Source organism: Cherax quadricarinatus, chromosome 18, assembly GCF_038502225.1.
Source record: "Cherax quadricarinatus isolate ZL_2023a chromosome 18, ASM3850222v1, whole genome shotgun sequence".
NCBI classification, from domain to species: domain Eukaryota; kingdom Metazoa; phylum Arthropoda; class Malacostraca; order Decapoda; family Parastacidae; genus Cherax; species Cherax quadricarinatus.
Window position 1 is genome coordinate 4,666,685 of NC_091309.1, and position 12,518 is coordinate 4,679,202.

Below are 12,518 nucleotides of genomic sequence, written 5' to 3' on the forward strand. Positions count from 1 at the left end.
CTTCCTCACAAGCCCCAGTATCGACAAGACCTCGTACGACACCTAATACCAATCGCCCCTCTACTCAGAAGTCCAAAAAATCCACATTGCTCAAATCTTCTTTGCCCCTTCCTTCCCTTCTTCCACCTCCACACGTTACCTTTCTAGTCTCTGTACCTAGTTCTTCCCCTCTCTCTGGCTCTATTACAAGTGTGGAGATTCACCCTCCTCCTCGTACTATGCCTTCCACCCCCGTCCCCTCCCAAGTTTCTCCCTCTTCTGTCACCTCCCAGGTTTCTACCTCTTCTGTCCCCCCCCACACTTCATCTCCAGTCCCTTACACTTTTCCCTCCCCCTCTACTTTGGTACAGTCCATTACTGTCCCAATCTTTACTCACCCTCCTCCTCCTATCTCCAATATGGTTTCCCATACATCTTTGAATTCAGAAACACTTGAAGCCATTTCAGAATATATTGCAGAGACTAAACCTTCAATGGACACTGATTCACTTCCTGTTCCTTCTCTTCCCTCTCCTCCATCTTCACAACCCCATTCTTCGCAACGCTCCGTTCCTTCGCTACTTGAACATCTTCCAATGCCACCACACGTTGACTTTTCTAACCCCTCTAGTCCGTAGGTGCCTTTACCTACAGATTCCTGATATTTTCTTCATCGCCAATCATGGCCTATTTACAGTGGAATATCCGCGGCCTCAGGGGTAATCGGGGTGAGCTTCAGATGTTGCTTTCCAGGTTTTCCCCTGTTGGTGCTTGCTTACAAGAACCAAAATTACACTCGGCTGTTTTCCAACCTATCTCAGGCTATAATTTATTGTATTCTTCGGATCCTTTCTCAGATGGGACCTTTAATGAAAGTGCCCTTCTTCTACGCAATGATATTCCGTACTGTCAACTATTTGTCCATACCTCGCTGCATTACACTGCAGCCCGTATCCACTTGAATAAGTGGTTTACAATATGTTCTTTATATCTCTCTCCTTCTCGAGCATTTTCTATCCCAGACTTTGCCTTTCTTGTTTCATCCTTACCACCACCACTTCTGTTACTTGGTGATTTTAATGCCCACCATTTCCTCTGGGGGGGGTCTCATTGTGACTCACGTGGCATTCAGTTGGAGGCTTTTCTTGCCTCTCACCCCCTCCATGTTTTAAATACGGGTACTCCCACCCATTTTGATCCTCGTACTCATACTCTCTCTTGCATCGATCTATCAGTCTGCTCTTCCTCCACTGCACTAGACTTCACCTGGTCTGTTCTACCAGACTTACATGACAGCGATCATTTTCCGATCATTCTTACTTCTCCTTCCTATTCACCACCTTCCCGTAGCCCTCGCTGGCAATTTGATCGGGCAAATTGGGATCTTTACTCACACCTCACTGCTTTTAGTGAGGTTCCTTCTTCATCCTCCATTGATGAGCTCCTACACATCTTCTCGACATCAGTTTATACCGCAGCTTCTCATTCTATACCCCAAACCTCAGGCAGGCATTCTCAGAAGTGCGTGCCTTGGTGGTCTCCTGCTTGTGCTCGTGCAGTACGTTTGAAACGTGCTGCATGGGGCAGGTACCGGTACAATAGAACCGCTGAGAGACTTGTTGATTTTAAGCAGAAGCGTGCGATCGCTCGCCGTGTCATCCGTGAAGCTAAACGCACTTGTTGGCGAGACTATGTTTCCACCATCACCTCTGCTTCTTCTATGAGTGCAGTCTGGAAAAAAGTGAGGAAATTGAGTGGTAAATACTCTCCTGACCCGGCTCCTGTTCTACGGGTCACTGGTGTTGATATAGCAAACCCTCTCGACGTTGCCATTGAACTTGGCACACATCTGGTCCGTATTTCCCGAGGGCTCCATCTATGCCCCTCGTTTCTTTCCTCAAAGTCTGCCAGAGAGTTAGTATCCTTGGACTTTTCTTCTCTCGGAGAAGAACAGTATAATGTGCCTTTTACACTTCAAGAACTGGAGGCAACGCTCTCAGCTTGCCGATCATCGGCAGCTGGGCCTGATGACATTCATATTCGTATGTTACAACATTTACATCGGTCAGCCCTTGTAGTCCTCTTACACCTCTTCAATCTTATTTGGGCACAAGGAGTTCTTCCCCAGCTGTGGAAATCTGCCATTGTTCTCCCTTTCCGCAAACCGGGTACTACAGGACATGATGCCTCCCACTATCGCCCCATCGCTCTTACAAGTGCAGTTTGCAAAGTGATGGAACGCCTCGTAAATCGACGTTTAATGTGGTATTTAGAGACTCACAACAGTCTCTCCGCTAGTCAATATGGCTTTCGTAAGGGTCGTTCTACCATAGACCCCTTACTACGCTTGGATACGTATGTTCGTAATGCCTTTGCGAATAATCACTCAGTTATTGCCATATTTTTTGACCTTGAGAAGGCATATGACACAACTTGGAGGTATAATATTTTGGCCCAGGCCCATTCCTTAGGCCTCCGAGGCAATCTACCATCCTTCCTTAAGAACTTTTTAACTGACAGACATTTCCGTGTTCGAGTCAATAATGTTCTTTCCCCGGACTTCGTCCAAGCTGAAGGTGTCCCTCAGGGATGTGTTCTAAGCACAACACTTTTTCTCCTTGCTATAAATGATTTGGCCTCTGTTCTTCCACCCAATATTTGGTCATCACTCTATGTTGATGACTTCGCTATTGCTTGTGCAGGCGCTGACTGTCACCTTATTGCAGTTTCTCTCCAGCATGCGGTCGACCGTGTTTCCACTTGGGCCACCACACATGGGTTTAAATTTTCAAGTACCAAAACTCACCAAATTACTTTCACTAGACGCTCTGTTATCTCCGATCATCCTTTGTATCTCTATGGCTCCCGTATCCCCGAACGTGATACAGTCAGGTTTCTAGGCCTTCTCTTTGACCGTCGGTTAACCTGGAAACCTCACATTACCTCTCTGAAGGCAACTTGTCACAGTCGGCTAAACCTTCTTAAAACCCTTGCTCATCTTTCCTGGGGAGCTGATCGTCGAACTCTGCTTCGCCTACATTCAGCCCTCGTTTTATCGAAACTCGATTATGGTGACCAGATTTATTCCGCGGCCTCTCCTGCTACTCTCTCTAGCCTTAACTCTATCCATCACCAAGGCTTACGTTTGTGCCTTGGTGCTTTTCGCTCTTCCCCTGTTGAGAGCCTCTATACAGAAGCAAATGTTCCATCCTTGTCTGATCGCCGTGATGCCCATTGCCTTCGTTACTACGTACGCTCTCACGATCTACACAATCCTTCCATTTATAGAATGGTCACCGATATTAGTAGACATTCTTTATTCGTTCGCCGCCCCTGTTTGCTCCGTCCCTTTTCTCTTCGCCTACTTTCACTCTTGTCTTCCCTTCAGTTACCACCTTTATATGTTCATGTAGCATCTCACTTTTCCCTACCCCCCTGGGAAGTTCCAGCTGTTCGGGTCTGTTCTTTCTCACTCCCTTGCTCGAAAGCTCAACTGCCTACGGTGGCTTCCCGCTCTCTTTTTCTTGATCACTTCCACTCTCATTCTCATGCCACCGCTGTGTACACAGATGGCTCTAAGTCTTCAGACGGCGTCGGATTCGCAGCAGTGTTTCCGGACAGCGTCGTACGAGGGCATTTACTATCTTCAGCTAGCATTTTTACTGCTGAACTGTATGCCATTCTTGCAGCACTTATTCGTATCGCATCTATGCCTGTGTCATCATTTGTAGTAGTCTCAGACTCCCTTAGTGCTCTACAGGCTATACGAAAATTTGATACATCTCATCCCCTAGTTCTCCGTATCCAACTTTGGCTACGCCGTATCTCTACCAAACATAAAGATATTGTTTTTTGTTGGGTCCCTGGTCATGTCGACGTACAGGGCAATGAACAGGCAGACACTGCTGCGCGGTCAGCAGTATATGACCTACCAATTTCCTATCGAGGTGTTCCATTTCTGGACTATTTTGCTGCAATAGCTACCCACCTTCGCACCCGTTGGCAACAACGTTGGTCAACTCTGCTCGGTAACAAACTTCATTCTATTAAACCGAGCATAGGTTACTGGCCGTCTTCTTGTCATCAGTGCCGAGGTTGGGAGACCACTCTCTCCCGCCTTCGCATTGGCCACACTCGTCTTACTCATGGGTATCTCATGGAGAGGCACCCTGTTCCTCTCTGTGAGCAGTGTCAAGTTCCAGTATCGATTAGCCACATTCTGTTAGACTGCCCTCTCTATCAACGAGCACGCAGAATTTACCTCCAATGTCGTCTTCGTTCTCCTACTCTCTCTTTACCTTCCCTTCTTGCTGATGGACCCTCCTTTAATCCTGACTCTCTCATTGACTTCTTGACAACGACTGATTTACTCCACAAACTCTGATGATACTTTTCGCACTCCCCTCAGCCCTTTCTGGTTCAGTCTCTTGCTGCCCTTTACCCTTTCACCATCCACTGCCCCGCTGTTATCCGTAACCTGTTGCTCATCCATCTCCCTTTTGCCACCTGATGCCCTCGCTTCCTTCCTGCCCTGCAGCGCTGTATAGTCCTTGTGGCTTAGCGCTTCTTTTTGATTATAATAATAATAATAATAATAACACCCGGGTACCTACTTACTGTTAGGTGAACAGGAAAGCAGGTGTAAGGAAACATGACCAACGTTTCAACTCGTGCCGGGGATCGAGACACTCAAACTGTGAACTGTGCTACCAATCGAGCCACTGGACAAAATAACGTTGATATAGGTCATCTACTGATACTTACACATTTGGAAATTTCCTGAGTGTAGTATAGTTAACTCTTAAGGCGACTTATGTACTAAAGTTAATTGAACTACAGGAGAGGGCCAGCAAAATTATATTTCATTTATCAAAGATTTTGATCATTCTCACCTCGCATGTAGGTTGTTGATAAGAATCTGGTTGTAACTTTTCCCCACACTTGTAGTCTGTGTGCTGAAGTACTATGGTGAAACTGAGTAAAACACCGCCAGGTTTTGCTGGCAAGGAGAGACTAAAGTGTAACCTCTCAGCATATGATGTAACATTAAGTGATTCTGGTGGTCCCGGCTCTGAGGAGGAAGTACCGGTGTAGTCTAATAAATATAAATACCATAACTGTTGAGCTAAAATAAATTAAATTTTGTATTATTTCTGACATTGATGTTTTGAGGGAAATAAAAAAGTTGAAAATTGTGTGATAAAATTTACTACATTTAAAACTTAAATATTAGCTGATAATATAACCACTGATTAATCTTTTGAATCACTGTATAGTATGTGTAACATTAATGTTTACATACAATTACATTCACATCCATTATACATTCACATCCACTATACATATTCACATTCACTAAACATTCACATGAGCTATACATTTACATCCACTATATACATTCATATCTTTTATTCATACATACCCACTACACATTCACATCCACTATACCTGGAGAGGGTTTCGAGGGTTAACGCCCCCGCAGCTCGGTCTGAGACTAGGTCTCGTGGTGGATCAGGGTCTGATCAACCAGGCGGTTACCGTTGGCCGCACGCAAACTATACATTCACATCCACTATACATTTATATCCACTACACATTCAAATCCAGTACACATTCATACCCACTATACATTAACATCCACTATACATTCACATTTACTATACACATTAAAGTCAAGATAGTAATGCGTTTACTTACCAGTTTCATTAGTGACGGCCCACACCTCCGTGACCACACTTCTCCCCTCACCGTTTGTCGCACTCACCTGACACAAGAAATATATAGTAAGAGTTCTCGTATACTGCACATGTCAACACAATACTGTATCACAAACCTTTGCTCATACACAGTTATGCATTATATGAGCAAAACATCACACTGTTTTTGCTAGTAAATGGTTGAACGCAAACAAAAATGACTGCCGATCTCTAGAAAAAATCCTTTAAAATTGGAAGCAATCCCAAGAAACTGAGTTATTATATATTTTATTGAAAATGTAGCAACACGTTACTCGCAGCTCAGTCTGCAGTATGTTCATAACAGTGGGAAGCTCCGGCAGAAGCAAACAAATATTTTTCTGGAGATTTAGGTGTTGACACTGAGAAACATCAGAATATGTAACAACTTTTAGCACAACTATTTCAAAGTTTAGTGTAATATCTGAAGCAGTAGCAGCAATTTACTAGTGTTACACACTATCTTTATACGTATATGCTTCTGAACTGTTGTGTTCTGGGCACCTCTGCAAAAACAGTGATTATGTATGAATGAAGTGAAAGTATTGAAGGATGATGAAAGTATTTTCTTTTCGGGGATTTTCTTTCTTTTTGGGTCACCCTGCCTCGGTGGGAGACGGCCAACTTGTTAATATATATATATATATATATATATATATATATATATATATATATATATATATATATATATATATATATATATATATATATATATATATATATGTGTGTGTGTGTGTGTGTATATATGTCGTGCCGAATAGGCAGAACTTGCGATCTTGGCTTAAATAGCAACACTCATCTTACCATATAGGACAAGTGAAAATTTGTGTATGCAGTAATTTCGCCAAAATCATTCTGAACCTAACGAAAAAAATATATTTCATTGTGTTTGTTTAGTATTAAATTATTGTAAATGTATCTAAAATATATTTAGTTGGGTTAGGCTAAAATAAATTGCGCTTGTTATAATAAGGTTAGGTAAGTTTTCTAAGATTCTTTTGGTGCAAAATTATAATTTTTTACATTAACATCAATGAAAAATATATATCTTTAAACGTATAAGAGAAAATTTTAGAAAGGACTTAATTTTAAATGAGTTCTTGCTAACTGACCAGTTTTACATATTCGGCATGACGTATATATATACCTGGAGTTTACCTGGAGAGAGTTCCGGGGGGTCAACGTCCCAAAAAACATTCGTCTCCGTTCATTCCTAACACGCTCACACAAGCCCCTCACACACAAAAACCTTTACCACCTCCCTCCAACCTTTTCGAGGATGACCCCTACCCGCCTTCCTTCCTCTACAGATTTATACGCTCTCCAAGTCATTCTACTCTGATCCATTCTCTCTAAATGACCAAACCACCTCAACAACTCTTCTTCAGCCCTCTGAATAATACTTTTAATAACTCCACACCTTCTCCTTATTTCCACACTCCGAATTCTCTGCATATTTACACCACACATTGCCCTTAGTCACGACATTTCCACTGTCTCCAGCCTCTTTCTTCCTGCGGCATTTACAACCCAAGCTTCACACCCATGTAAGAGTGTTGGTACCACTATACTCTCATACATTCCCTTCTTTGCCTCCATGAATAACGGTCTTTGTCTCCACAGATACCTCAATGCATCAACCACCTCTTTTCCTTCATCAATTCTATGGTTAATCTCATCCTTCATAAACCCATTTACTGATAAGTCAACTCCCAAATATCTGAACACATTCATTTCTTCCATATTCCCACCCTCCAATGTGATATCCAATTTTTCTTTATCTAAATCGTTTGATACCCTCATCACCTTGCTTTTACCTATATTCACTTTCAACTTGCTACCTTTATACACCCTCCCAAACTCTCCCACTAACCTGCAACTTATATATATATATTTTTATTTTTCTAACACCACGAACAAGTGGTTTTTAAGCAGTTAGAAACTGTGGTTAGCCGGGGATCGAACCCGTGTGATTTTAGCCTGCTTCGTGGGAAGAGTCAAAATTCACGCCGTTCTAACCACTGGGCCATCGACTGATGGCCCAGGGGTTAGAAAAGAATTTAATTTATATAACCCTGAATTTATATTCTTACTGCAATCAATTCTATTTTCGTCCTTTTAGATAGTTATTTTGTTCTTAATAGATCTATCTACTCTTTCCAACTGAAGCATAAACCTACCGGCTGTCACTGAGGAGTATTTATTTGTAAATTCTTTAGCAAGTGCCCCTGAAGGAAGGTTCCTTGACGCTGGTGTGGGGCTCTTGATCTAAGGAATTTTATCTGTGCTCCAGTTCCCTGAATTGAGTCTGAATGCCTTCCACATCCCCTCCCCCCCACACACACAGGCGCTGTATATTCCCTCCAGGTTAATAATACTTGTTATAAACCGGTTAATTATAAAGAGAAATGATGGATGATTGCAAAGGTTCATTAACCTGTAGACCTAAAGGAAGAAAGCTGAAAAAAAAAGGTTTTCTTTGCACTTACCACGAAAGTATAATTCTTGTGAGGTTCCAGGTTTGTGATGTCTACACAGCGGTCGAAGACGTCCGTATTTGTGCATTTTGAATTTGAAATGTTGTACCTCGTGAAATTAGATACAGTTTTAGTCTTGTAGGAGAAATAAATGATATTTCCATGTGTTGGACAAGGATCATTCCAAAACAGACGAACTTCAGTAGATGATAATGCACTGGCTGTCAGGTTTCTCACAGGTGGAGGTACTGAAAATTATTCTATCATTATTCCCAGTATGTAAAGACCTTTTTAAATATATTTTACAAAACATATGTACGTAAAACCACAATAAAGATAAATCTTAGTAACACATCTATTTTTCAAATATACTGTAGTAATACGTACTTCCTTTTTTAGTTTTGAAAGAAGTGTTGAGTGTCATGCCAGTGCCAACTTCATTAGTGACGGAGAGGATTGCATTATATTCAGTGCCAGGTACCAGTTCATTTATATCAGCACTAATCTTTCTATTAGATACAGTTGCTAATTTTTGCGACTTAAGAGTTTCATTTTTACATTCCACAAAAGATGACACAGCAACAATAAAACTTATGTTTTGTCCATTGTATGTTTCACACTCATTACTTAGGTCACCTGTGCACACTGTACTTATGTTTTCAGCTGTGCAATTAAAGTTGTTCACTTGTACTTCAGGAGCTGTAAATAAAGGTGTTGATTATGTTTTATAACAATATAAGTCACACCAGGTTAAAAAAAATTAAAATCTGAAAATTATAATCTAAATGTTTATATACAATGGCAATGGTGTACAGTGGAATACTGAAAAGTTAAAACATTTCGGCCCAGAAGTGGTCTGAGACCTCAGAGCGTCTGAGGGGGAAAAATCTGGAGGAAATTTTTGAGGGAAAAATAACAACAGAAAAATATTAATGTACAAATGAAATTGTTACCGCTAATTCCCACTGTACTTATCGCCTTGTGGGTATATGAACTTCTTGTAAATCCTGTATTAGGTAAGATTATGAGGTAAAATAGTGATGCTAAACAAATTCTTTCCAAAATATAAAATTTACATCGATACTCAGCGTCATCAAGTATTCTCAGGTTAGGTTCGTCAGGAAACAGGGTAGGTGTCTCCTGACGCGGGTCTTAGATGACCCGCCAGTGGAGCTTTTGGTCATCTGACCGAAGTCTTCCGCTGGCTTACCGGTCCACCCCTTTAAAAATTATGGTCAAAGTTATAACCATTTCTTAATAAGTATTCCCAGTTTATAACTCATCGGTCAATTTCTCACTATTATGTGGTCTGATCAACATATGACCACTAGGCTTGCGTCTTTAAATATTCTCAGAATTATACCTTACAAACTCTGTTACATTTAAATGAAGGGAATGCCAACAAAAACCTCATTAGCAATACTTCATTATTTGTCTTCTACCTCAAAAAAAAAAAAAAAAAAAGCTAATGGCAGTCGCCACCACTGTACCTTCTCTTCTTCACCCTCCACCTCTCTGCCTTCCTTTCTACCATCGTATTTAAAAAAAAAAAAAAGCTAATGGCAGTCGCCACCACTGTACCTTCTCTTCTTCACCCTCCACCTCTCTGCCTTCCTTTCTACCATCGTATTTGTCATAAGTCTTTACAAATGCTCTCTATTCCCTCATTGTTATGGTTGATGGAGGCGAGTGTCTGGCATGTGCAGTGGCGTGCAGAGGGGGGCCGAAGGGCGGTGGCCCCGGGCAGTCAAGTAGGGGGAAGATCCAGTATGTAAATAAGATAGTGATTTTGAAATTTCAGCGGTGATAAATTAGTTTTTGGAGGCTCATCGCACTACAGAGGCAGTGGTTAATTAACCCTTTATTCCTTTAACATGGTGTACCCTTTCTGTCCAGAGAAAATGGTGCCCCCTAATTGAAGACGAACAAGTAAATTTATTCAGGTATACACAAATAGTTACATATATTATCATACATAGCAGTATATGTGTAGAGAACCTAGGATAACCCAAAAAAGTCAGACTTTGCAAATTATTATAATAATAATGTGGCAGCCATTCAGTTATATGACGAAATATTGATTTGGTGATGTTCCTTCGAGCTGGAGGGAATATAATTCCCACTGATGGTAAAGATGCTCTGGAGTCTTTACTGCAGTATGGAAGGGAAGTCTCTCCCACGCTGTGTGTTTCATACTACACTGAAAGAGAGGGTACAGAGATGCAAGGAGGAACGAGAGGCAATGATGAAGATGAGCAGGACCCAGACACAGGAGGAAGAGCAAACACACCCCGCAGAAGGACTCCAACCGCGACAATCCCAACGCAACTGATTAATCTAAACCAGAACCCACACACTGTTCCCTCTGCCACCAACCCCCACATCACAAACCTCACCCCAACAGCTACCCCTATGGGCATTCTGACCCAACCCCCCTCATCATCACAAACCCCACCCACACCACAGCTCCCCATAGGCCCCCACCAAGGCTCTCACTCCCCCAACCCCAATATTCTCCCAGGACCACAGTGATAGAAAAGAAGCTGAAAGTTTGGTACACAAACGCGGACGGAATAACGAATAAATATGAGGAGTGGCACAAAAGAATCAGCGAGAAATCCCCAGACATCATAGCAGTCACAGAAACGAAACTCGCTGAGACAATAACAGACGCAATCTTCCCACCGGGATATCAGATCCTGAGGAAAGATAGAAGGAGTAGAGGGGGAGGAGGGGCTGCACTGCTCATAAAAAGCCGATGGAGATTTGAGGAAATGGAAGGCATGGAAGTGATTGGAGAAAGGGACTACATAGTAGTTACAATTCAGTCTGGAGAACATAAAGTAGTCATTGGAGTGATGTGTAACCCACCACAGAACTGGGTGCGGTGGCAAGAAGAGCTCACTCGAGCAGAGTAAAGTTACTGGTAATGGGCGATTTCAACCACAGGGAGATCGACTGGGAAAACCTGGAGCCACATGGGGGTCCCGAAACATGGAGAGCTATTACAACCCAGGATCCAAATGGCCTGTTACCCCGGGTGTAATGGGAGCAAAATAAACACAGTAGAAAAAGTTTAGACTTATATTATCCTTCACCAATTTATAACAGCAATATGTACACTATGTACAGAGATAAGTATAGTGCACTCCACGGTAAGCAAAGCAGAAATAGAAGCCACAAGATAGCAGACCGTGCTTCAACCAGCTCTAGAATGGGAATGACAAGGGCAGACAGGAGAGCGGTACCCACATAACCTCTGCGATTGCCAAAACCATCTTCTTATTGGCTAGAACCTGGTCACTAGTTGAACGACGGGGCCCCATCATCAACTCTTAGCAACCTGGTTCGCTGGTTGGGGGAGATAGCCTGTAAATGAGGGTGTGTACATGCCCCGAATAAAGGTTACTGGAAAACCTCATGCATCAACATGTCAGGGACACTACCGGAGAGAGAGGGGAGGATGACCCAGCAAGACTGGATCTTGTCTTCACCCTGAGCAGTTCAGACATCGAGGACATCACGTATGAGAGGCCCCTTGGAGCTAGCGATCACATGGTTCTGAGTTTTGATTATATAGTAGAGTTACAAGTGGAGAAGGTAACAGGAATTGAATGGGAAAAGCCAAACTATAAAAGGGGGGACTACACAGGTATGAGGAACTTCCTGCAGAAGGTTCAGTGGGACAGAGAACTGGTAGGAAAATCAGTAAACGAGATGATGGAATATGTAACAACAAAGTGCAAGGAGGCAGAGGAAAGGTTTGTTCCCAAGGGAAATAAAAGTAATAGGAAGACCAAAGCGAGTCCTTGGTTTACCCGAAGGTGTAGGGAGGCAAAAACTAAGTGCACCAGAGAATGGAAAAGGTACAGGAGACAAAGGACCCAGGAAAATAAGGAGTTTAGTAGAAGAGCCAGAAACGAGTATGCACAGATAAGGAGGGAGTCCCAGCGACAGTATGAAAACGACATAGCATCGAAAGTCAGGTCTGACCCGAAACTGCTGTATAGCTACATTAGGAGGAAGACAACAGTCAAAGACCAGGTGATAAGGCTGAGGAAAGAAGGTGGGGAACTCACAAGAAACGATCAAGAAGTATGTGAGGAGCTCAACATGAGATTTAAGGAAGTATTTACAGTGGAGACAGGAAGGCCTCTGGGGGGACAGAACAGAGGGGGACACCAGCAAGGAATATACCAACAAGTGTTGGATGACATACATACAAATGAGGAGGAGGTGAAGAAGCTGCTAAGGGGCATCGATACCTCAAATGCAATGGGACCGGACAACATCTCCCCTTGGGTCCTTAGAGAGGGAGCAGATATGC

At 42.6% G+C, this 12,518-nt stretch overlaps 1 protein-coding gene across 2 annotated transcripts in view; it reads right to left on the reverse strand.

The window, feature by feature from the left end:
- LOC128689536 (receptor-type tyrosine-protein phosphatase kappa-like) overlaps positions 1-12,518 on the reverse strand; it is a 169,723-nt gene that overhangs the window by 57,212 nt on the left and 99,993 nt on the right. For both annotated transcript variants that reach the window (XM_070086110.1, XM_070086109.1), the window contains exons 20-23: positions 8,579-8,890; positions 8,204-8,439; positions 5,677-5,743; positions 4,872-5,050 (exon numbers count right to left, since the gene is read on the reverse strand). In XM_070086110.1, the coding sequence (XP_069942211.1) occupies positions 4,872-5,050; positions 5,677-5,743; positions 8,204-8,439; positions 8,579-8,890 (794 nt within the window). The remainder of the gene's footprint in view (positions 1-4,871; positions 5,051-5,676; positions 5,744-8,203; positions 8,440-8,578; positions 8,891-12,518) is intronic.